The 27,479-nt window shown below is 39.1% G+C and overlaps 1 protein-coding gene across 1 annotated transcript; it reads left to right on the forward strand.

Moving 5' to 3' along the window:
• The first annotated feature begins 572 nt into the window (after nt 1-572).
• Nucleotides 573-27,479, forward strand: gfra1b (gdnf family receptor alpha 1b). Its single transcript, XM_086303658.1, has 10 exons — nt 573-1,287; nt 1,710-2,018; nt 2,637-2,720; nt 14,156-14,334; nt 15,093-15,265; nt 16,375-16,484; nt 18,112-18,246; nt 19,094-19,290; nt 23,361-23,408; nt 25,781-27,479. The coding sequence occupies exons 1-10, from the start codon at nt 1,248-1,250 to the stop codon at nt 25,931-25,933; spliced, it is 1,428 nt and encodes a 475-aa protein (XP_086159784.1). The 5' UTR covers nt 573-1,247; the 3' UTR covers nt 25,934-27,479.

Here is a 27,479-nt window from a genome sequence, read left to right on the forward strand (position 1 = left end):
AAACTTTGATAGAAAAAGTTTTGTCAGCAGTTATCACGATTTATACAGTAACGGCAATTTCAGATAAAGAAGCAATGTGATTTTCTTTTCTTTTTTCTGCTTAATTCCACTTCCACCCTTGGTTTAAGTTGAGGGATTGAAATACTTTGAAACTTTGCTCTTAAGAGTAAAAGAATAAGACTCCTCACTCCCTCAAAACCGAAGAGCATAAACGTGGGGTTTCTAAACATACTGAAGAACTGAGGCAGGGTGGCAATGAAGACTTCCTTCATTGAGATCCAGACGCTTAAAAATCGTCACAATTTAGCCGTTTTTATTTCAATTTTAGAGATTTATGTCAAACCTATTCGGTTTTGGTGTCACGGTTTTGGTGGCCTGCGGGTTACATAAATACATAATAAGCTATTATAAATGTTGATCTTCCTCGAGGTTAATAAGTGAGCTCCATTCAGCTGGAATCGCTCTTACACGTCTTTTACACGTGTAACCTGCTCGCCGCTGGCAAACCATTTGTTGCGACTGCCTTAACAGCTTGATGTAAATGGAGGCTCTTAATGGCTTTATTAAGGTTATTGGGCGCGCAGCTGCATGACGTCACGCCCTCGCACGCTGCATCTCCAGCTTCTGCGTTTTTTTCCATTAGAGTGGAGGACAGTCCAGATCAAACCGCGTTATTTTAGGTTTTACGCTTTAAAGTCCTTTCATCTAAACGGAGTATTCTTCCCCTTTTTTTCGTTTAACTGGATGTAAAATAATAAATAAATTAAAAAACAAACACTTTCATTCCATTCCAGGTAGTGATGGACTGCTCAAGATAAAATAATCCATTTTTCAAGTTGGACTGATTGCTTTTAGGGTTTTGTAATGTGATTTCCAGAGGTTCTGTTTGCAAAGTTTTCCTCCTCCAACCTGCAGGACTGCGTCGGACTAAGGACCCCCGCAGACAAACAGGAGTTGACGCGAGCAGGGTGAAGTGGAGATGGCCCATCAGCGCGCTTCCTTGCGTCTCACTCGCTTTTTGTGTCGTCCTAAAGTCCGGCAGGTTCGCACGGTTTGGTTTTAGCCGCCGGACTCCGGTGGAGAGCTGGGATTCTCGGGAGTGAGAACGCTCTGCTACAGGATGCTTCGTCTTTTTCTCTCGCACAATGTGCAACCAGAGGACAAGTGGATCAGTTTGACAAGTTCTCGTGTCATTTTCTTTTAATCTCGGAAACACCTCGTTAAAAAAGAACATTTTCTAAAGCGCAATGATTTTAACAACTTTTGTCATTACACTGTCCTTTCTGGGTAAGTGCCACATTCATCTGTTGAATTCCTATAATTTATACATAAACATGCGTTTTGAAACGGCGCGTGCTCCTTTGCAGTTCATATGAATAAATTCAAGCAACAGAAGGGTGGTGGTGAACAAGGAGCGTCCTTCGCCAAGCGGCAAAGGAGAAGTTCATTGAACTGATTTGTTCTGCTTGCTGGGACACGGTTGTGAGCCTCCGGGGTTCATAGCTTTTCTGGTACTCGCTGCATATTTGCGTGTCAGCAGTAATGTGTAGCCTATGTGCGTTAGGAAACAGCACCACAACAACAAAAGTGCTCTCCAATTAAGCAGTGTGTGCTGACAGATGTCTAAACTGTGCGTAATGCAGTGTCAGTAAAGTAGTTTACACGGACTACACAAATCATTCTCACTCACTCTTGTTTCTTACTCCCAGATTCTGTGTTCACCCTGAAGGGTGACAGCGGCTCGGCATCCCGAGCCGTCCGACTGGACTGCGTAAAGGCCAGTGAACAATGTCTAAAGGAGTACTCCTGCAGCACCAAGTACCGGACAATGAGGCAGTGTGTGGCGGGGAGGGAGAGCAACTTCAGCGCGGTCCACGGTGCCGAGGCGCAGGGCGAGTGCCGCAGCGCTATAGATGCCATGAAGCAAAGCCCCCTTTACAACTGTCGATGCCGAAGAGGCATGAAAAAGGAGAAGAACTGTTTGCGGATATTTTGGAGCATATATCAGAGTTTACAGGGTAATTCATGTGCATTTATAGTAGAGGACTGAGCATTAATAAAGATTACTCAAGTAAAAGCATCACTACATGTTAGTCCTGAACTTATAAATGTACTCATGTAGATTTATACTTAAAGGCACAGAAATATAAAGTATTTAAAGTATAGTGATTACAAAGTAGGCTGAACGCCTCCTGTTGTTCTATGATATTACATACTGCTGGACAGTTACCACTCATGCGTTGGTAAAGGTGGAACAAATTTGCAAGGTTATATACTGCAATAATACTTCAGTTTTTATAAGTTTATCACAAATGTCAAGAACCTGCAGAGTAGAGACAAATCTGTACCTCAGACCTGTACCTGGGTGAGCTACTTGACTTGAGGTTATGTCTGAACTCATCATCATCAAAGTTTATCAGTCTACATATCTGTTTATGACTTCAAGAAGGGAACATTTTTTGTATCTGTAATATCACAGTGAGACACACGCCAAGATAAACCTTGTTCTCACACTGCATCAAACTGGGATTAATCCCATTTGATCATAATAAATCCAAATTTATGCATCTGATATTATGCTGTTAGAGAAGACAGCATTTACACACAAACACACACGTTTGCTTTTTGCCATGCAGGTAACGATTTGCTGGAATACTCTCCATATGAACCAGTGAATAGCCGCCTCTCGGATATCTTCCGCCTGGCTCCCATCATAGCTGGTAAGAACCTGTTTTTGCATTCCTGAGGTTTCACTTTGGACGCTGTGCAGTGTTAAGTCACGGCCATTATTTCTCAGTTGTTCTTTAAACCCAGCTTAAGTCACCGCATCGCTGCCACAAATCTGTCACTATTTGACAACCACTTTTTGCTATTGCTGTCTGGTTTCAGGCTGCAGCTTTCAACGCCTATTATCCATCACAAAAGCTTTTATCTGCCACTGTGACCCACCATACACAAAGCAGAGTAATTTAGTGTATTTCACCCTCAAAGCAATAATGAGGGGTCTGCATGTTATTCCACTGTCACAGTATAACGCGGGGAGTAGCGGTTATCTGCTAGTTTTGAATTAATCATCCTTTTAGCGTAGAGGAGGTTTTGTCTGAGCTGCTGGAGACCGCGAGCGCTGAATGCCTGGTTTGAAAAGCGAGAGAAAGAAAAAACAGGAAGCATTTGCGTGTTGTAAAGGTAAATGCCATATGTGTCCTCAAATGTCAAAAGAGTGCAGGTGGACCAGGGAGTGTACACCTAGGCAGGCCCAAAATTAGATCTGCAGAGATCCCATAAACACATTCACAGTGAGACAATTAACCATCTGTGTGCATTCAATGGCACTGATAGAACACGTGTGTGTGTGTGTGTGTGTGTGTGTGTGTGTGTGTGTGTGTGTGTGTGTGTGTGTGTGTGTGTGTGTGTGTGTCAAGTGCAGAACTCTTTGGCATGCCTCAATATTGGGCTTCTGGCAGGAGGAGGGTGTCTATTGCATTGGCCAGCTACCATTTCATCGCAAAAAAAGAAAAAAGTGGTCATTTGATTCTTTCTCTCTCCATGTCTCTCGCTCTTCCTATGATTGAATCCACTTGGTATATAACAGTGGTGCTGCTTCAGAGACGAGGGCACAAATGTATTTCAACAGTGAGAAAAAGGAAACATTACTTTAATTGACATTTCTCACCTGCGCTGGAATTATGGCAAGATACTAAAGAGATACCTGCAGGTATGGCAATGAGAGGCTGGGAGGAATTGCAAAAGTGACAAAGCGTCCACAATAACCAGTTAAACCAAGTCGGATTTATTAAAAGGCCAAGAAATAAAACAAAATCAGCTTGAAATAGTCCTGCAAAACCATGTGCAAGTTCCACGACCTCCCAAAAATTCCAAGGAACCCTTTTGAATACATGGGAAAAACCTTCATCAAGATATACTTAAAAAAAAAAGAAATTCAAAGCTTACTCGTCAATATTAAAATATTATTTTAAGTAATAATTTAGATTACCTAGGCAGTGTGAGCAAGACAAATCAGGAAGCAGCGATGGCTCTGAGGAGCCATTATAACGTAAGCAGCTATAGCTTTTACAAATAAATAAATAAATCATTGAGTAGTCTAGATATCAGGAATCCATTTGCCATAAGTGACCTCATTCCTGCCTGCAACTAAGCCAGGCCTCGGGCAATCAAAAGGGTAAAATGATGCACATGCGAGCCAAAATCCAATGATAGGTACTGTACCCCCTGGAGTCTACTGTTAAGGCATAATACTCCCCATTCTGACTGCTATATCACCCAGATAATAAATATTTGAACAGTAACACTTTTTTCTGCTCTGTGCTTCAGGACATTTAACTAGAAGTAAAGTACAGGCGTCTCCAGTAAATGCCATGTCTCATCATGGATTTTTTTAACAACAGTATAAGAAGAAGACTGAAAGAAATTTAGCTTTTACTAATAAAAAATAAATAAAATTGAATAAATCCCAGAGTTTGGGGATTTAAAGTGATTGGGCACAAACATACAAAGGAAAAGCTTCTCCCAGAAGCCTCTGCTGCCATCCTTTTCCTTTAGTCAGCAGTGAAATCATAAAAAACACCAGTGGATCAGTCAGTCCTTAAAGCATTGTTCCCAGACTAGTTAGAAGTAGTGATATATATATATTTTTGATGACTTTGCAAACACTTTTTATGGTAAACTATTTGATGTTTACCCTAACAAGGTGATTTCTAAACAGCCATTAGATGAAGACTTGTTATATCTTGGCATGGTGTGCATGGTATCCTGAAAAATTAAGAGAAAAGTAGGTAAAGATAAAAAAGATGCAGCAGGCCTAAGAAGGAAGAAAAACAGATTTGCCAGATTACGCAAGAACTTGATTCAAGGTCAGTAACAACAGGTCTTATTGAATTATTGTTATCAATACATACAGGGAGATACAACGTTGAGTGTCTACAGCCAATTGTAAACATGGTGGAGGCTCTGTCATGGTTTGGGGTTACATCTCAGCTGTGTACTACAATGTAGTACACAAAGGAGCACTGTCTGTCATGGATTGGCCTCCCCAGAGACCTGTTGTCACCGTTATTGAAGCAGTGTGAGATCATGTTGAAAGAGAACAGAACAAAAGGCAGAAAAGCTTTGGGATGTCCTTCAGGAAGCCCGGAGAACTGTTTCTGAAGACGTCATTGCAATTAATCCAGTGTTTGTTGAGACGGGCGTGTAGAATATCAAATGAACGAATAACACAGAGGGCATTCATAACGCAAAGTCAAGACAATTACTCTACCTCTTTTGATTTTTGAGTACTGCCTTTGTTACGTCATTATGGCACCAGTGAAAAGATTTTCTTATGTCATACTAATAACATTATCGATTCAATCCGAAAGGCGTGACATCGAGGCCACTAACTGGTAGAATATACCCGCAAGGAGCTACTGAAATGAAATGCTGCGTCATTTATAAATCAATGATGAAGATCAATCAGTGAGAGTGCTTTTTACAGATACTGGTGTGCAGACAAAGGGAACTGTGGGGCTACAGCACTGCCCTTAACACACTGCATTTATGTCTATTACAATCTACGAGGGTACTTCAGGGCATTCAAGGCTGGCAGCGGTGGTATGAGTGCCGAATCCATTCCAAGAGGCTCTTTTCAGTAGCACATAGTGTACATAATATTGAGCAATAAATGAAGCAAATACATTTTCATTTTTAATAAAATGCTTCCTCTTAAAATTCATGTTTGCATGTATTGCTTCTTTGAAATTTGAGATTGGATTGTGTCAGTGCAGTCTTACGCATGCTTTTTGTACTCAATTAAATTCCAGCCGCTCATGTTCATATGAAGCTACTTTATAACCACTACAAATCTGAACAAATGTTCTTCACCCCATCCTTAATTGATATCTTGCAGAAGTTTCCAAAACCTCCTCAAGCCAGATCCTCAAATTTAACACAGAAGCAGTTATTTTCTTTAAGAAAGTCTCCCTACTAGTTACTGGCCCTAGAGCTGATCCCAGTATCTTTACCCCCTCCTCCCAGTCCATCCGCAGATCTCATCAGTAGTCCCGCTGAGGATATAGCCACTGAAAAAGAGATGAAGCTTGCCATGATGATTTTCCATTGCAGGAATCTCAAGAATAATTCAGTGGGTCTAGATGCCTGAAGCAACAGATTAATCCTCAGTAGTATTTGTCCTTTGCTGCTGGCCTCAGTGTTCCTGTGAACTATCCATATGTGAGCAAACTTCTCCAGCTGAACATCAGTGTGGCTATCAGCAGAAGAAACACTTTAAATTTGCTGACTCTTTCTGCACAAACCTGCTTTTAGCTGTATCAGCAAATCACTGGATGGCACTTCCTCTCCCCTTTGTTTTTTTCTGCCCCCTCTGAAACCGCAAAAAGCTCAGTTTATTCCAACTGAATTCAATTATGAGGTCGGAAATTCACTTATATGTTGAGTAATTACACAGCAAATATCAGATATTCGGTGCCATGAAGTAAAACCAACAAAACTTTATTGCATAGTAAGCACACAATTTAAAATATAAGAGGTTTTAGTTATATGCTACTACATCTAAATATGAAGACTGCACAAATCCACCAATATCTGTAGACTAAAATCCAATGAAGATGTTGAATAACCACCTCCAGCATGGATGTCACTGAACTGGAGATATACGGCATTACTTTCGTATTATTAAATACATGCATTTGTTAGTTTACTGTGAAAGACAGCTAAATAGTTGTGTTTGCTGGACATGCTTCGTAAAACTGAAAAACAGTTTTACGAAAAACAGCCTAATTGCTGTAACTGTGAATTATTGCTAATTATCCCTAATTCATGCAAAGCAAAACTATTTGGTCAATGACATTCTTGGCATGATTGATACTATCAATAGGTATGGAAACTACAAAATACACAAAAATGCAAGTTCACAGGCTGTCATTTACAAACTTACTAACCCAATTCCAACATGTCTTGCCACTCTGACACATATGAATGTTACCGGAAGAAGTAAAATGGCCTGAAAAGCAGAAATTCCTCAACATGATGAGTGTACTTTATGGCTTACCGTGATAAGTTGTGCGCAGCAGGCAGAGTGGATATGCAACCATAAGTGATGCAGGCAATTGCTAATGATAGCTTTGAGATGAAAAAATAAAGTACTGTAGGTTGCAGGTGACACATGATAGTGTTTTCTGACAAGCGTGCTGTTATTTTATGTGAGTTTACCACACCCTACGCCCACACACAGGAATATGTACGCATACATGTTGTCACAAATGTGTGCATTACTCCTTCACAGAAAAAAAAACACTCTAGGCATTCATACATGCAGTTAAACTCTGAAGAACTGCAGTGATTACGGTAACGGGCAAAAATTTAATTAACTTCTATTCCTTTAATCTAATAATTGTTTTACGTTACATTATCTTTTCAGATATGAGAAATTTGCACAGATCAGTTGATCTCAGTGCGATACCTTTTGATGCATGTAATTGGAAAAATTTGCAGTAATGGTGCTATTTAGGTTTTTTTAATTTGCACATTTTTGCTGCAAACCCTTGTGCAACCCATCCCAACCACTGCTTGTTATTCTGTGTCTGACCTAATCATTGTGATAACAGCTGTCACTGTAGACTTCTTTCTTCATGGTAAAAAGGTGAATTACACAATAAAAAGAAATAATCAATTTCAGATCTAAGCATATGATTAGAAAACTCATGTGGTTCTTAGCACGTTTTAAAATTAAGTAAATATAATGTTAGATGAACAAAAGAGCATGACACATTACACTTTCTATTGATTTACTGATTTCTATTTAACAAAAATATTCAGGTCAAATCCAGGAGTGCAGGTCCTGTGGCCTCAAGAAAGGCCCAAATATTCACCCCTCCAACATTGTGCTTAACATTTTCAGGCATTTGTGCTGATATGCCATTTGTCTTTTGCCAAACGTGTTCCTGTGTTTTATGGCCAAATATCTTGACTTTGGTCTCATCCCTTCAAAGGACATTGTTCCAGAAGTATTGTTGTTGGTCCAGATAAAGTTTTCCAAACCTAAGCTTAAGCTTTGCTTTTTAAAAATTATACAGAAGAAGATTAACCTTTAACTTGCTAATCATTTGTTTTTCTGAGATGTAGCCTTTGGTTGTTTGTGTGTTTTGGAAGATTTCCTGAGCATTGAATGGTCTGACCTTGGAGTGAATTTGCTGAGAACTGCCTTTCTGTTTTTCTCACTGTAGAATCTTGGACTTCAAATTATTTGGAAATTTCCTTAAAACCCTTCCCAGACTGAAGGGCTGCAACAATCGCTTCTCTAAGATCATTGCTGATGTATTTCCTCCATGGCATTGGGTTAGCACACACCTAAATGCTCCAGACCTGCAAACTGCCCAAACATGTGCTTTTATAGAGGCGTTCCTTCTTGCTGATGATCAGTTAATCAAGTGCATTTAATTAGCTGCACCTCGTTACTACCTAACTGCTTAATTTCTACGTAATAAGATTTAATGCTGTACTTACTGCACTTAGTTTTTCACCCACTGTTCCATTTTGACTAAATTGTTCTAAAATGAATAATTACATTTAATTTTAAGACTCAGTACTGATAAAATGGTACCAGTCTAAACTTGTCTGGTAAAGACTGGATTTCTAACAATGATAATGTTTTGATAAGTAAAAACTTAGGACTGAAAGACTACTTTTTTTCCATGACAGTATGTACAAGGAAAGTACAAAGTATGCACAAAAAACGCTTTAAAAACAATGTTGTTCTGTAACATTTGTCCACACAGTTCACTGTAATTTTACAGATAAACCTAACCATCAAAAAAAAAATAGTTGTTGCTCTGGCCAGGCCTTTTTGTACATCTCTTTGAGTAACACACAAAACAAAAACCCTGTAAAGTGAGAGCAAAAACAGAAAGAAAATTACCATTTTTAACTGGCAAACAACAAAACAACAAAATAGAACAAAAGCACAAAGCAGAGGTGCACCTGGGTATCATATCTGACTCACAGCAATCAGAGCTCAGAGCTCAGCCTTTCTTTCTGCAATATCCTGCACTGATAGCGCACCAAGTCCAATCAAAAATACTCTACTTTAAGTAGAAGATTTCTGGTAAAAGAAAATGCTCCCAACAACCTGAAATTTAAAAGGGTAGTTCAGCTTCCATAGTAACATGTTTGTCACTGGGCACATGCGTTATTATTACAGGAAAATTTGATCATGTGAGTAATGTCCGCAGGCAATCATAATCATCGGGGACTCTGTAGGGAATTTCATTCTCAGCATAACATTTCTGCAGCTACTTAAGCTTACTCTTTAAATCAATGCACGATAAATGAGCTACTAGAGGATTAAATGGAGGAAAGGAATAATGGCTGCGGTAAAAACTAAAGGGGATTTTGCTAATTGCATTGGTGCATTTAATAAATTGGTCTTGGGTCTGGTCAAGTATTAAGACACTGGTGTGGATTTAGTGATGCTGGCAGGAAACCTGACAGAAGGCCAGATGCCATGACGGAGAGGCTCTGACCAATTCAGGGCTTTCTTAAATTACAAAGACGAAACTGAATAGAGAGACGGGTTATAATAAATGAAGTGAATCACTGATACGCTATGAACGATATTAATTTGAATCATTATCTAGATGGCAAAGTTCTTGTTTTTAAGTTTAGGTGACTTTGTGAATTTTGAGTAAAGCGAAGAGAGAGTCGAATCAGGCATTGTGCCAGACTGTTATACAGCCTGAAGACATTTAACACTACTGGCCTTATTTTACTCATAAAATAAGATATCTCATTAAACGAGAGTCAAATAAATAAATAAAGAGTCCTGAAAAGTATTAAAAGATTTATAAGAGAATCTATGATTAACCAAACCTCTCAGAAAATCAGTTATAACAGACAAGCAGCTATAACAATAGCCAAGGAACCATTATGGTAGTTAAAATTCATTTTTCAATTAAACAGCAATCCCTTCCTCAGGACTTACGATCCGCTGATTCATTGATTACTTTTAAAAAACAGCTAAAAACACATCTTTTTAAAACTGCCTTTTGCTAACTTTGTTTGTATTTTGTCTTTTTAATCTGTTATATCTTGTAAAGCACTTTGTGATCTCTATCTAGAAATGTGCTATATAAATAAAATTTTACTTACTTACTTACTTACTTACTTTCATAAATTCATAAATGCACTTGGCAGATGGCTAAAAAAGTATTATGTTAAAACATGACAAGATTAGAAATCCTGCTGCACTCTATGGGGAATGTCATAAATGGTAAATGGCCTGTATTTGTACAGCGCTTTACTAGTCCCTAAGCACCCCAAAGCGCTTTACATATCCAATTATCCACACATTCACACACTGGTGATGGCAAGCTACATTGTAGCCACAGCCACCCTGGGGCGCGCTGACAGAGACAAGGTTGCCGGACACTGGCGCCACCGGGCCCTCTGACCACCACCAGTAGGCAACGGGTGAAGTGTCTTGCCCAAGGACACAGCGACCGAGACTGTCCAAGCCGGGGCTCGAACCGGCAACCTTCCGATTACAAGGCGAACTCCCAACTCTTGAGCCACGATCGCCCCATAGTATTTTTAACTAAACCTGTTCAGTGAGTTTCACAGTAATCCACACCTTTTTAAGACTTATTGACTTGAGAGCTTCAGGCACACAGCTGGCTGTTGATGGTTAGCTTAAGGGTCACATGAATTCTCAGTATTACTCTAATCTGTGTCTTTTGGACAGGAGAGGATTTTTATGTCATACGCAGACAAAAGTGCAATTCCACGATGTTCATATTAATGTTCTTGGATTACATTCAGAGGGGGAAAAAGGGAGCAGATCGAGCAATTTCTTTGCCGAACATTGTTATCCAGGACCACTTCAGTGAAATGGAAGGTTACAGCAAAGGGACACCTCTACTGTTTCTGAATGGAATGTGTTTAATGGTAGCATCAATCCAGAAAATTTTGTGTGCTTCATTCCATGTGCAGTCTGCATAGAAATGAGAAATTTGTCTGAATCCATAAAGATATGCTAAAGAAAGCGGATGGCAGAGGTGCACAAAGCTTTGAGGATTTTCCTGCCAGGAAACCTGGATGCCCCAAACCCTACATGCAGGATTCTCATTTTTCTTCCCCCTTGGTTTTAGGGTCACTGTTCAGCGCCGTAGTACTGCAGAGACATTTAGCATAAAATAGCAATGTTAGCATTTATTGAGGAAAAAATAAACGCTCAAGTGTCTCATTAGCCATGTAACACTTATAAACAACATCATTGTCAACAAGAAAAAGTAAACAAATAATAAACAACTTGGCTGATCCCAACTATCAGATGATTATTGGGGTTTTCTCTGTATTATTATAGGGTGCTTACCTTACAATGTAAATTGCCTTGAGGCACCTTGAACTGAAATTCAGGGGTCCTAGTTTTTTCTGACCTATGTTTACTGTATTTTGTCTTCGGTACTGTATATGCAGTGTACTCTGTATACACAGTAGACAACACTGTAGAAGACCAGGACAAACAGAAATATGTCTGGATGCTGACTTCAGTGAAAAAGCATTTGCTCCTTCCTTTCTGCGGATTAGACAGACAAAAGGCTTTAGATATCACCCTGATACCACCAACACACCTGAATCAAATGATTAGTTCATTACCAGGCCTCTGGAGAACTTCAAGACATGTTGACGAGGTGGTTGGATCAAGGACACATCTAAAACCTGCAGGACACCGGTCCCTGAGGCCTGGAGTTGGACAGCCCTGACCTAGTCCACAGTCCAGACTTTAATCCAATTGGGATGATTTGGCATGACCTCAGACAGCACGTTTACGCTGGAAACCCCTCCAATGTGGCTCAATTCTTCTAAAAGAGTGAGCCAAAATTCCTCCACAGCGATGTGAAGGACTTTTTGACAGTTGTCACAAACGGTTACATGCAGTTCTTTCTATTAGGTTTATAAGGGAATGATTTTTTCTCAGAGGGCTGGGTAGATTTGGATAAGTTTTTTTCTTAATAAATGAATCATCATTTAAGATCTGAATTTTGTATTTACTCAGGTTATCTTTGTCTAATGCTAAAATTAGTTTGATGTAAGTGTGAAAAATATGCAAATAACTAAGAAGGGAAGGGAAAATACTTTCTCACAACATTACACATATAGGTTTGTTGGAGAGGTGCAGGTACTTTCTGATCATTACTCCCCCAAGGCTGGTATAATTATCCTCTTGTCTGAGTTTCATATGTAGGCCTACCCGGCCGACAGTCTTTCAAATGTCTTGCATCATCCCATTAGAGGTCATGGGGTCAGATCCCTCTGTTTGTCATTTACTGCAGTGGTGGTCTTGCTCGGGGGGAGAAACATAAGAAGGCTGTGTGAGACTCATGATGTTACTCATAACTTTGATAATTCAGTGTTTATTTTACAAAGAAACACAGAAAGAGTATACAACTTGAGAGTCAACTAAACAAGCAAATACATACTGGTACACAATAGAGCATTCAAATGGAATTTCCCAATCCCACTGATGCTGTATAACCCAGTGGCAATGTAAAAGTGCCTTAATGTCAACACTAAATTTGTTAAGAAATAGAATCATATTACTGTTTTATGTGATGCTGTTTTAGGACATAATGTTCTCTGAGGGAGGATGTGGGTGAGGTAATTGTTGAACTTTGCTATATCAACATCATTACTCTTTGTGATCGCAAATGACTCTAAAGTATAAATTCAAAATGAGCTTCCTAACTGCTAAAACGCTTTTTTTGTTGTTCATTTTTACCTGCTGTGGGGTATTATGTCAATATGGCTCCAGCGTATGACCTTCTTACTAACACACAACCCGGCCAGTTAATTTGCACATGCAGATAACCTCATTTGAACCCAGGTCGTCAAAAGTGATAACTTTTTCAAAACAGTTTTTAAATCCAACTTAGGTCAGCATTTTCCTGCAGGTTAACAGTAATGGAGGTAAACCCGTAACACCCACGACCCAAAAGCTACAAACAGCCACTGAAGGATCACAGCCCACATCTCTAGTCACTTGTCAGATGTAAGTAATGGGTTTTGTAATATGTGATTAACCCAAAGTTCAAGAATGTATTCAGATTTAATCATAGCTCATTCTGTGGTGCATGAAAGAGTGCAGTGAGCTTCAATTCCACCTCAAAAGGCAAAATTACAGAATTCATTCTTCCATGTCGAGGCAGAGGATACAGTCTGTGTTACTGTGCAGAAAGCAGTGGAGCAGGAAAGACTTTAATGACAACAAATGAGAAGTGAGAGGCATTATTTTGGCCGCAGAATGCTTTCTTTCTGTGACGGAAGGCGAGGCACACAGGGATGGAAACGGAGATGACTTGATTTCCATAACTTAAGCCAAGGAATGTGAACCGTGCCTGAGGATGTGCCTGTATTTTTGAGGCAAAATCAGCCTCGGTTACATATGCTATGCATGAGAACATGAGAAACGGTTACAATCACAAAAATCACATAACATCTGCTTTTTTTAATACTCTCAAAGATGGGTTTTTAGCTTTTATCCAGTTGGGAATGATAAACTGTCAAGATGCTCCAACTATTGATTTCTGCTGCTAAAAGTATAAATGGAAGGCCTGATCAGAGAGACCTGAGATGTGAGATATGATAAATACATAAAGCACCTCATGCATTAAATGAAGCAAAAAATTGCTTGAATGTTTTGTGCTAAATTGCTAGAAAAGACTTCTCTATCTGAACAGTTGTTCTCATATATTCTGCAGTTTCAAACAATTTAACGGTAAATGATCCAAATGCATTCAAAATAATCAATAATAAATCGTTTTTTATTGTTCTCAATTATATAACACTGTAGTTTTACTTTAAAAATAGATGCAAACTAATAAAAACAGGTACTTTTAGAAGAAAGGGGGCTTTATGACAAAGTGAAAATAATGTTGGGAAAGAATAAAAGTTGCACTGATGATCCTGTTTTCTTCGTCTGATTTGAAAATATTTCTACGCTTATTTTATGGATTTCTTACTATTCACTCATGTAACTTACCTACCATGTTAATTTTGATTGGCTTGGCTTAAACAACAGCGCACAAAAATCAGTAAGTCTCACATTAGAAAATATTAAATAACTGCGTGACTCTTTCCTCTCTCTTAGTCGAGCCTGCCTCCACAAAGGAGAACAACTGTCTGAATGCTGCCAAGGCCTGTAACTTGAATGACACGTGTAAGAAGTATCGCTCGGCTTACATCAACCCCTGCACTAGCAGGGTGTCCACTTCTGAGGTTTGCAACAAGCGCAAATGCCACAAGGCTCTAAGACAGTTCTTTGACAAGGTAATTATCCTCGCATTTTCCTACACATTTTCTATTTCGAAAATCTCTGCTTTTGCAGACACAAATTTCGAGGCTCCTCTGTAGATTTTTTTCAGACCATATTTGACACCGGAGGTTTATTTTGAAGATAAACAGTTTTAAAATCCTGCTTATTACTTTCTGACTACTGGCTGCTGTTATGTTGCCAGATTATAGCTCTTGATACTGTAGTTCATATACGTCAAACACAACATTTTACTGAGGATGAATGCTTAAACAGCAGCAACGAAGCTAGCCTATGTCAGTATTTTAAACATGTTTAATGACTATTATAGAAATGTTGCATTGCTGTAAATAAGAAGAACAGCTCGGTTAAAATAGTTAAACTATTTACATTTCACAGCAGCAGTGCAACATTGTTTATTCACTGCATTCACACAAAATCTATATGAAGAGAAAAGCGTTGCCACATAATCTTCTTTTTGGTTATTTGTGATGCTAAGTACAAAACATATGAAATTTAAAGTGTCTTTCAGTCTAATTTCTATCTCAGTCTTTCACATAGCTGCAGTATAGCTGCATATCCACACCATACTTTCTGCCCAGCTTTATGATATTCAGTTTACACATCGGCTTGCAAGGGATCAAAGGGTGGGTAATATTTTGGCTGTGCTGGATGCATGCCATGCCATCAAAACAATGCAGAAATTTATATAGAACACAGATGTTTGAGAAAGCAAGCATTAAATGTCAAATGCCGTTTCCTTTCCAAAACCAAGGTTCCCACGAAATACAGCTACGGGATGCTGTTTTGCTCCTGTCCAACGGGGGATCAGACAGCATGTGCAGAACGCAGACGTCAAACCATTGTACCAGTGTGCTCCTACGAGGATAAGGACAAAACCAACTGTTTATCTCTTCAAAACACATGTAAGACCAACTACATATGCAGGTAAGGCACCTCGAGATACTGGGTAGACTTTTTTTTACATGATGTTTTTCTATGGCAGTAAATATGACCATAAATTAACCACTAAGATTTTTCCTCCATTCTGTCCATCTTGAGCAAAGTACAAATTGAAAACTAAATATTCAAAATGTAATTTATCGTAAATTGCAGCCACTTTAAGTCTGTAATCGAACTGCTAAAAATATGTGCAAATTAGACTGGGTTGTCATGTACTGTCAGTTATAAACATTGCATAAATTAGGTAAGTTTTTATTCACTCGTGGAGTTTTGCTGTAATGTCTTAAATCTACAGTAAAAGTAAAGTAATTAGGAAGTGAGTAGATAAAGAGCCGTGAAGATAAAGTGGCTAAGAAGGAAATAATCCTACAATTATAATAACATAATAATAATAATAATAATAGTAACAATAATCTAGTTTCCCCCTCTTGTCCGTTGTCATCCATGTATTCCCTCTTTGTAGATGTCATGTGTTGCAAGTGTTCCCATTTGTCACCTTTCGGCTGAGGTCGGCGCTGCGGGTTGCTCCGTGTATTTGATTTGGCAGACTTTTGCCCTTCCTGATGCAACCCCCAAGGCATTCAGGGATCTTCACTTGTTAGGCCGATGTGTGAAGTGGCCACTATCCTCTCAGAGTAGTTTGCATCAACCGCTCTCCTTCAGACACCTCAGGACATTAAAATTGACAGCCAGACCCTGGGGTGGAAATTTATAGAAACCAAAAAAAAAGAGTGCCGTGCTCCTGACTCCTGACCTGATGCTAAACCTTTAAGCATGAAAACTCTGGACTCTTTGCGCTGAAGACCACATTTTAGTCTTGGGTGCCAAAGACCTACACTGTCACGAGTAACTATCATCAACATGACAGTCAGGCCATTTTGACACAAAAGCTGATGTTCGCACTTATCAAACAACATGTGCTTGTGGTCTGAACGGGAAATCCAGGGAATGATCAAACATAGCAGGAAGTGATATAATGCTTTTAAAAGTGACAACCTTGAAGAAATGACTTGAAATTACTGATCAGTTACTCAAAAATATGTCAAAACCGCAAAGCAGCGACTTCTTCAACCTCTTTTAACTCTTGTTCATAGGTCAAGACTGGCAGACTTCATCAGCAACTGTCAGCCAGAGGTTCACTCCATATCCGGCTGTCTTAGAGAGAACTATGCTGACTGTCTGCTTTCTTACTCAGGTCTTATTGGTAAGTTAATCAAGTTGTAAAGCTGGATTACATTTAAAATTTTAGCAAAACTGCTGCTGCTATTAGGACAAACTAGCATTAGCAGGGATAGCTCAGTAGGTAAAGTGGTCGCCCCATGATCGGAAGGTCGGCGGTTCGAATCCACTTAACGGCTACCCTGAGGTACCCCTGAGCAAGGTACCGTCCCTACACACTGCTCCCCGGGCGCCTGCTTAGTGGGCTGCCCACTGCTTCACTGAGTGAATGGGTCAAATGCAGAGAAAAACAAGTAATTTCCCCATGGGGATCAATAAAGTATCCATTATTATCATTATTAAGAAATTAAACCAAACTCATTCTATTTTTGTATTTTCTTTTTTACAAATTCTTTATTTACTTTGGTGTGGGGGGATTTTTGGTCGCCGTTTTCGGTAATTTGCAGATTTTTGTCAGCTCAATTAGAAGTAAAATGCAGTTTTAAACACATTTGCTTTTTCTTAAAGTACAAGCCAACAGAAACCCATTAAAAGTAGGGGAAAAAAGCGATGTGAATATATTCCATTGCATTATAATTTACATGCCCCGCTTCTTTGCCTCTCTGCAGCTAGCATGCTGACCTGCAAACTGCAAGTTTGGCATGCATTTTCAAAGCAGAGCTTAAGATACGAGGTTAAAGACGCAAGACACCCAAGTTCACAGTCAATAAATTAAAAATTTGTAGCGTGTACAAGGCATCGCACTTCATAAGCCAAAACACTGTGCAGAAAAGTACTTAATTCAGGATTTTTTTCCATCAGCAGGTTTAATTATGTAGAAAGGAAAAATGATGTCCCACTGAGTTTTTGTAATGAGATTTGAACGCAGGGCAACAGTGACCAATTGCAAACTCAACAGGCAGACATTTTAATCTGCACCATTCATATCATGCTTCACACAGTTTACACCCTCTAATGGGCCCCCCCGAGTTTAACCGCTCATTTCTGCCTTCACACACAAAAATCTGCATGTACTTGCGGAGCTAATAACTATGAGCCTACTCAACCCCAATGATCCCTAAACAAATCAGCATTTTATTCAGTTTCATTAAGATGGGAAAAAAAATAGCCAAGAATAGTTTCATTTGGCTATTTCGTCCATAAAGTACAATGTGCCCCAGTTTAGTCGTAACTGTGGACTCACAATGGGTGTTAAGCGTCAGCAGCCCCGAAAACACTTGTCACAAGTCTCTTCAGAGCTGCTATGTGTCACCTGCAGTGACATTAGCACTTGTTTGAATAATGTGGATGCTCTTGAAAAGAAAAGAAAAAGCCATTGGCCACATAATGAGGATACTTTACCAGGCAATGAGTGTCATAATCGTGATGCAGCAAGTTGTCAATGCCAAGTGTCAATGTCGAGACAGAGTTTCACTCTAATGTAGCATCTTTTAATTCAGTGCAAGTTCTGTAAAACTTATAAACAGGTTAAAGTTTGCCTGCAGTGGAGAATCTGCTTACACACACAGACTGACCTGAATATTTCTATTTAAGCATGCAGAGCCTCGAGCCTACCCGATAAACCAAAGACGTCCTGGTAGAAGGTTTCCACTGGAATAATGGGATGACAGTCATATTCACTAACAGTGGTCTACTTGTGTTTTATGCTGCAGGTACAGTGATGACACCCAATTATGTGCGATCCTTTGGAATTAGCCTGTCGCCGTGGTGCGACTGCAGTGGCAGTGGGAACAGCAAGCCAGACTGTGATAAATTTGTTGAGCTGTTCACCAACAACCGATGTCTACGTAAGTGCCCATATTCACCCATCCTGCAGAAATAACTTGTCTCCCATCTTTGCATTATTCTTTTCTGCTTGGGGTCAGACTCACCAGGTGTGTTAGACTTAAAAATATCGCTATAAATTGTATCAGATCTGAGATGCCAGAATTTAACTCCAGTGATTCAACAATACTGGTCATAAAACTCAATATGTTATGTTATGCAGATATTATATACGTAAATTAACATTTAACATTACTTTGGACAGTATCACTCTAATAGAGAAATAACTGTTGAAGTGAGCCTGAGGAGCAGCAGTAATTTGCTACATCAATACACTCACTGAACGAAGCTTGAGTATGCTTTGCTACCTTAATGACAAACAACCGACAAGAGTCCAGAGAGAACCAGGCTCAGGGAGGGACAGCCATCTGTCACATCTGGTTTTCACTGTAGCTTACTGGACTGAGATGTTACTCTAAATCATCCATTGGTGGCTTTGTGATCACCGCAGTTGCCACTTTTGCAAACCTTACAATAAACCTTACGATGAATGTCAACTTAATCTTGCCAAAATTAGATTATAGAAATTATCTTTAAGGTTTTGGTGTTTCCTTTGTGGAGCCAATTTTGGACTGTTTTGCAAATCACAGATATTACACGCAGCCACTGCTTTTAAAGAGGCTCTTAAGAAAGGTCACGTCATTTCTTTTCCTCCTCAATTACTGAAAGTATCAATTAGTAGCAGCTTTTAGTTGGACGTTATTAAAACAGTTGGTGTCATGGTACTTGCACTTATTTCTGAAGCAAATACAGACAGCTAAGACTAAACCTTGCAGAAAAGATCAATACGTTTTTACTCTTTTCTTGTAGGTAACGCCATCCAGGCTTTTGGGAATGGTACAGACGTTGGGGTCTGGCAACCCCAGCCCCCGATTCAGCCCACAGTAGACCTTAGCATCACTCGGAAGGGTAAAGCACAAACCAATAATGCTCTGGATGTGCTGACGGACATGACCAAACTGGATCTTGATGGCAACTCACTATATCACATCTGCGGGACCCTGCAGGTGAAGTTTTTGTTTGAGTATGGCCTGTATGTTTTGTCTCCCCATCAACACAGCTGCTATTTTTGAAACTAAAGGGGTTGGGAATACAATTATAGAGAAATATGACGCTTAAACCCCAATAAACAGACACTATTGTGATGATACTCATTTTAGTTCAGTTCGATGTGATTGATGGTCCCAAAGGGAGTACCTTGGCTTGTAGTCAAGAAGGCCAGATAATGAACACATAAGTACAAAAACTACACCAAACATTCAAAAATTAAATGTAAGAAATATTTGCTACAGATATATAAAAACCCAAGAAAAGCCAGTCTGTAAAAAAACAAGAGGTTTTTCTCCTCTTGCAGTTTTATTCGACTCTGTAGTTTTTAAACTGTACCAAAAGCCAATATAGGCTACCAGTGTCACAAATCTTAAATTACAGAGTGAACAAATTAAATTCTATTAAACTCACAGGGATGATGTCAATCAGTGTACACCTCCACTGATCTCATTAACTAGGAAATTTTTAATTGCCTTCTAAGGAGCTACTCGCTTAAGCAAAAGGGCACTGTGCTGCAAGGTAATGGTCCATCAGAGTGGCTTCTACTTCATTGTTTAGAGTAATCACAGCACTGCCTGCAGCACATATAGAGGAGTACACATCCCAGCTGAACAGACAGTGGCAAGCAATATGATATGCGCATATGAAACACATAGGTTTCAAAATGGGGTGAATGTAATCGCCATGACCCCAAAAATTATGCTTCAAATTGCACAAAAAAAAATCGTAATTTTTTTTTTACATTTCAACATTTATACTGAGCTCACATAAGCACGTGAATTTCTAGATATGTACATTCTCATGAATTAGAAGCATTAGAGCTCACTTAATCAGCCATGCTACTCTAGAATACCCAAATAAATAAAAATAAAAATACAGGGCTGAAAAAGAGCGTAATAGGTCTCCATTCAGGGAAAATGAATATAATTTAAAGGTCTTCCAGAAAATATTCAGATAACTGTCCAGGCTTCTTTTCCACCTTTGGAGGATTCACAAAGCTCTCCAAACTTGTAAAAGAATGCGGCTGAATCCAAATTGAGACCTAAACATCAGATAGAGATCTATTCAGAGCTGCTGCCTGAGTGTCAGACGTCTGGCTCTGTCACCTTGATGGATCAGGGATGGTTTTATGATGGCATGCACAGAATCCCCCCTCCTGGGCAGAAAGATGAGATGTCAGCGTGGAGTCAGAGTTTCCTAAGCTGTCATGTCAAAGCTAATTGGTTGCCACTGTAACATCAGAAATGGCCCACAGGGGTAGTGTGTATGTGACTGTGTGTGTTTGCAGAGCAGGGACAAAGTATCATCGCATGGATGAACCAAATGTGTTTTCCCCCCTAATGTTAAATGGTGAAATAGAATGAGATTACAGCTACGCAGTTAACTTTGTTACAACTGTAGCAGCTCGTAGTTCAGTGATAAAGTGGAATCATCTCCTGGTTGATTACCAACCCCAGTCAACTGAGTTTACATCAATGTCAGCCCAGACTTGACTTTTTACTGTAGATATAAAATGTCATCACTTATTTTTTGTTGTTTGTTTGTTAGAGATTTGTGTGGAATGGAGTTGTAATTAACACATTCTTGTGTTTTTGAAGGTCACAGCAACCACTGACTGCCACACTCTAATCAGTCCAAGTGAATATTTGTTCCTACCTTCACCTAACCCCAATCGGTCATGAGCCTGGTTCTGCTGTTAAAAGGGAGTTTTTCCTTCCCACTCTCGCCAAAGCGCTTGCTCATAGGGTCATATGAAAGTCAGTGTTTTTTCTGTTTTCTTTGTAAAATTGTAGGGTCTTTATCTTACAACTATGTCCCCGCAGGGGACATGGGAGAAAAAAAAATTATGATGAACTTTTGCGATATCTCGCAAAACTAATTAGGGATCTCGCAAAAGTTGAATTCCAACAATGGCTACTTAGTTGTAATATTACTCTTTCTGGGTCACAAAATAAACTTTTAAGATATTTTGAGACGTGAATGTAGTTGTGTAAACGTCAGATATCTGCTAGGTTTACAAGACATCACATATTTGCAAAAGTGCTCCGACGTTTTCGGAGATCTGACACCCACCATCTCGAAGCTAACGGGAGGTCGAGACCTACTACAGCCGGGAGGAACACCGCTTTCCCGGCACGTCGTGCCTCGACCTCCCGGTCGGCTTCGAGCTGGCGGCCTCCGAAGATCCCGAGTTTGTTTTGCGAGATCTCGAGTTTAAAAGCAAAACTTTTGCGAGATCTCGCAAAACTTTTGCGAGATCTCGCAAAACTTTTGCGAGATCCTGAGTTTAAAAGCAAAAGTTTTGCGAGATCCTGAGTTAGTTTTTGCGAGATCTCGCAAAAGTCCGTCTTAATTTTTTTTTCTCCCATGTCCCCTGCGGGGCTCCATATACAACATAAACTGCCTTGAGGCAACTGTTCTTGTGATTTAGCACTATATAGCTGATCGATTCCATTTACATGTGAGACACTAATTCGTCTGCAAACACTTGCCAACTACTTGCCAAACAGTAAACCGGAAATGGAGAAGATTCACCTTCAAAGTTAAAGGCTCACTGTTTACTTTGAAGCGGAACAATCTCCATTTACAATTTGCATCACAGTTTCACTTCTGCTCCTTGAGTGGTTGATGACTGTTTGTAGATAAGTTGGTATCTTGCTCTACAAAAGCAATGGCTGGATGTTTTTGGTGCAACACCTTATACCTCTTTTCAACCATAATCACCTTGCAACACCAACAACCACTCACCAACTGGTCAGAGAATACACAGCAAGTGATGTTTGTCAGGAGATCACTGACTAGTCTCTAGGCCTGTGTTACTGGCTCTATAACTACAATTAAAAGCATCTCACTACAGTTTTTTTAATTACGCAAACTACTATGGCACTTTTTGAACACCATTTTTATATTTTTCTAATTTTGTAGTGGTATAATTAAAGATAAAACTAAAAAGGAAATGTACCAAAACCAATCCAATCAGATCATTAAAAGCTTGAAAAGCTTGAAAAGAACACTAAACTGACCTTGTGTTAATATTGTATTTTAGAGTATTTCAAATAGCTCAAACTTATTTTAATTCAACAGGTATCGAACTGTATGTATGAGTACGCAATTCTAAACCATCTTATTTGCAATAATGTCTGCTAAGTGACACTTTAAAAAAAAACTGCTGCAGGGAATTTTCATAGCAGTGGCAGATAATGACATGCAAATGGATATTTCAAATATCAAATGCAATAGTAGGAAATCGATTTAGTGTGCTGATTCTGACATTTAACATCATAAATGGCATGTTTTGCTTGATTGTGCTTATAGCAGCTCTAGCTCCTGAAATTTTTGGCCCCACCAACACACACTCAGATATCTGCTATTCTCCTCTGATAAATACCATGGGGCTATATTTTTAAATGAGATGATATCACATACTTTAAGCGAGACAATCTATCATATTGGCTTTTAATAGCGATAATATGATTTATCACCAGTAAAACATCCTCTAGGAGAAAAGACCTCCGATAGAGCAATTAATCATTCTTCTCCGCAATCCTGGTTCATAGAATTTTTTTCTACTTAAGAACCAACACATGGGGTGTTTATTGTGTTTCCAAACTGCTATAGAGTCACTTTATCATTTATGTTCTCCATCTGTATCTGTGAGTTTGCCTTTTGTTTGTGCGTATAGCTGTGTTTGTGCAAATGCATGTGGGTATTTTTATGTTTGGCTGAAAAGGTTTTGAGCCATCTGGGAAAACTTCTAATCCATTAGACTGTCATAACCTTGAGCTTGAACAAAGCAGGGACACACTTTTTCACAAACATGCACTTGAATCCTATACATCTTGCACAAGGGGGAAGATTATTCCAAGAGTTAAGACCTCTAATATATGGGCATTGCAAAATAAAGCAGTCTGCTATTTTCATTTTTGCACCTCTCCAAGTCTGGGTGTAATCTGAAATACTTACAAACCCATTAAAAAAATAAATAAATGAAAGCTAATGTCTCTATTTTTTTGTGTTTTCCTCACAGGCTCAAAAGCTAGTGTCAAATCAAACAGTGGACTCCGCTCTGTGTGTGGTAAGAACTGTTTTATTCTGTGAAGTCAAATAATAGTGGACTTGTAGGAGATATGAAATACAATAATTCTTTAGTTCTACATAATTATGCAGCATTGAAAAAGAAAGCATTCACAGGAGTCTATGGCCATGGGCATTCAGGTGTGTCTTATAGTCTCTTGGCAAATTTCACCCCAAGGTCAAACGATGAGAGTTTGCAGCTCAGAAGAGTTGCGAAAGAAAAAAACACTCAAGCGCTCAAGACTGTGTAGACCTCAGTTAGGATGTTAAATGTCAGAGGTGGGACCAAGTTATTGTTTTGCAAGTCTCAAGTAAGTCTCAAGTCTTTATCCTCAAGTCTCAAGTCAAGTCTCAAGTAATGTCAGGCAAGTCAGAGTCGAGTCTCAAGTCACTGGTGTAAAAGTCCGAGTCAAGTCACAAGTCTGAAATTTTGAATTTCAAGTCCTTTCGAGTCATTAAAAAAAACGAAAAAAAGCATGTTGCAGTTATGCTAAATGTAAATATTAGACCATGTAATTTTTAAATCTGTGTTTTTCTCAACACATGACAAAATAGTGAACTTAGAAAATATACACAAATTGTGAAATTGCACCTCTTTAAAATGCAGCTCAATTAAACTTAGCTCCAAGAATAATTTTCACCGACAGTTCTGAGATAAGCTGCATGTTATTCTTGGATGCGGTTGTAGGACCGGCTTTAAAATCGCATGACAAAAATATCATACACATTAAAAAAAAACTGCATCACCAACGTAGCCTGGACAACATTTGCTAGTTAGATGAAGTCAGCTATCTCATATTTATATGCATATTTATAAGCATACGGTTCTTGGAGTGAGTGCATACACTCATGAAGTTTAGTAACTTCAGGTCACTGCAACAAGCCCAGGTACAGTTTACCGACGGATGGGTGCAGGACCTTGAAATGCACCGTGTAGAACGAAAGACCATCGTACGTATCATAAGTTTACCAGTCTCACAAATTGTCTTCATAAATACACATTCGTTAACCGTTTATTAATATAACCTTTGAGCTCAACGGTAATTAATTAGTAGTGGAAATAATTTCTGGTAGCATCACAGAAATGTAGCAGTGACAACAATATTGTATGCTGTAATCGTACTGGGCAATTAGTGATACAAAAAACCTGTTTTATCCTGTGAATAAAAGTATATGTTTTTGTCAATGTACCATAATAACAGAAGCGAAACGCAATATTGTGTCAGGACAATTCACTATTTATGCACAATAAATAAAGGAGCATAGCGCGACAATTTCTGTTCAGCGCCAGACTTGCTTGTAACCTATATCACCAATTATGTTATGAAAATGACGCATTAACTACAACAGCAGACTGACCTTTGTGGAAATGCTTGGAGCAGACTAACCTGTGAGCTGGAGTGTTCTGGGACGTTATATTTGATCTTTGAATGGCTGCAATCCAGGCCATCCGTCGCCTGTTTGTCACTTCGGAAACATGGCTCGAACAATTTCTCTTAAACGTCGTAATCCGATAACAACCGATCTCTTTACCCGTCGGCTTCCCGTGGCTGTCATGCGACCGGCTATTGCAGTTAATAACACAACAGCTTCTTGACATTTTTGTGTTTCTTTTTATCTCTGTGTAACTGATTTTAATTGAAAGCCTGCATGCGCTAGTACTTCTTGCCACGAGTTCCCAGAATCCTTTGCGGTTCTACCCGTGAATGACGTCACATTTTCAATCTCTATATAATATGCATGTTAAATTTTATATTTGGGGTGAAATATCAAGTCTTTTCAAGTAAACCGGTTCAAGTCCAATTCAAGTCCCAAGTCATTGGTGTAAAAGTCCAAGTCAAGTCACAAGTCTTAGAACATTTTTTCAAGTCAAGTTTAAAGTCATAAAATTAATGACTCGAGTCTGACTCGAGTCCAAGTCATGTGACCTCTGTTAAATGTTAAAGTTTACAACAGTGCAATTCAAAAAAGATTGAACAAGTATGGTTTGTTTAGTGGGAAAGCTTTTTCTCTCCTAAAAACCCCCAAAAAACAAAAACGACATGAGGCAGCAGTGCTTAGGTTTGCAAAGCTGCACTTGAACAAACCCAAAGATGTCTCGAGCAATTTCCTTATGGACAGATCAGACCAGAGTGAACAGCTCATACCAACTGCCGAGCTTGATGGTGGAGAGTTGATAATTTAACAAAACTGATGGAAGGTCACCAAAATACGAGTATATACAGCCACAAAGCTCTACATAGCTAAATGTAACCTGAGGTGAATGACATATACAGTATATACACATATATATCTGAACTTTGATGCATCAGTATCAACAAATCTTTCATGAACTTTCCACTTCGATTCTTACATCTTAATCTTTTCTCTTAGAACCATCAACTGGATGAGTCCAACGACTCAAACGCCATTGCTAGAAGTTCGCCAGCTGAAATCACCTGCTCACACCCCTCAGTGATGCTCCTCGCGCTGGCCTTTGCTCTCACATCAACACTACTGCAGCTTGAAGGTTTCCTGCTTTTGTAGACTCTGAGGACTATCGCTCAACATTTTTATCTGGAGAACTGATCGGACCCTTTTTAATTTAGGCATCTGCCCAACTGCAGCAGCTACATTTTTCTTTAATTAGAAGCGACCAAACAGCACGGTAAGAACAGTGAAATCAGGCAACAGTGGATTATATCTAAGGATGACATGTTGGCTGCTGTGTGGAAAACAGACTTGCTGAATCTGTTGCTGAGATATCAGCTCATTTGCCTTCCTTGCCTCATGGGGGCAATTTGGTGACTTCAAGAATCTGATTCATGCTTAGGAGCATTCTTTTTTTTAAGGGGTGGAAATAAACTCTGTGATCTGATGTGAATAAATGCATTTCTTTGGCAGCCGCTGCATATTTGACTGAATAGACTGCCAACATGCTGAAGAGTGTTTTAAGCATAAAATGCATCATTCTTTGCACAACTGTGCTATGATTTGCCCGTCAATAACCTTGATTTAGGTCACGAAAAGCAGAAATGGAAAAGCGTTAAACTAAAAGCGGACAAAATTGACAAGTAACATTTACTGGTGTGACATTTGATTCATCAAACACTGAAACTCATTCCAATTTGTCAAGATATCCTCAAAGGACAAAAAAGACACATCTGCCAGAAGAAAGTAACACATTTTTCTTCTACACATTCAGTACTTGGTATAGACTAGTTTTGTATATTTGATTGTCATGGTGCTTTGTGGCTTTATCCCATCGCCTTTGTAAAAATGACACACGAGTGCACACTCTATTACTGTATGCTGCTGTTAGCTTGTAACATATTGTCTGTAATATTTTGGGATTCTATGTTAGTATCTGGTGACTGAGGCGCCTCAGCTTTATCCAGCTTAGCTGTGATCTATGAAATGTGATGAGGTGTGGTTCTTTTCCTCACGTGATTACGGATATGACTTTATCGTGTGACTATATTTTGATGGTAAAGTGCATAATGTTAGCTTAAACGGTATTTTTCTCTAACGTCAAACTCTCTGTAACAGTACCAAGAACATAAAGAATTCACAAAAGTGACTCTAATGGCTAAAAAGTCAAATATGCTTTGTTTTGTTTGATCCCGGCTCTTCAGTCTGCCAGTATTCTCATTTCTTTCTGGGGTTTGATGAATAAAGGATGTGAACATACCCACAACTAGTGCAAACGCCAAAAGACAAAAGCCAAAAGACATTAATTGCTGGCAATTACTGCTGATGCAAATGGAGGAAAAGGTAAAAAAAAAACATTATGTACTTAATGGCACCGCAATTATCAAAGACATTCAAAGAGTATACAAAATAATGAAGACTTGTTTTAAAACATCCCTATCATTACCAAAAATGTGTAAAGTGTGTCTCTTATTATAATCCTGTCATATAGGAGCCTTGTTGATATCTAAGCTAAAGCCTGTAATGATGCACTTCTTGGCTGTTGTGCATCAGCCAGGGTTTGGGTTAAACACTCAGACACTTTATGTACAAGTTACAATTTGGTCATTTGGTGTTTGGCAATCTGCTGAAATAAAAATGATGAACATTGACCTATTCTGGT

Source organism: Aulonocara sp. 'chitande type north' Nkhata Bay, linkage group LG8 (assembly GCF_057382095.1).
Source record: "Aulonocara sp. 'chitande type north' Nkhata Bay isolate Kocher_YH1m ecotype deep benthic linkage group LG8, A_spYH_male_GT1.1, whole genome shotgun sequence".
NCBI classification, from domain to species: domain Eukaryota; kingdom Metazoa; phylum Chordata; class Actinopteri; order Cichliformes; family Cichlidae; genus Aulonocara; species Aulonocara sp. 'chitande type north' Nkhata Bay.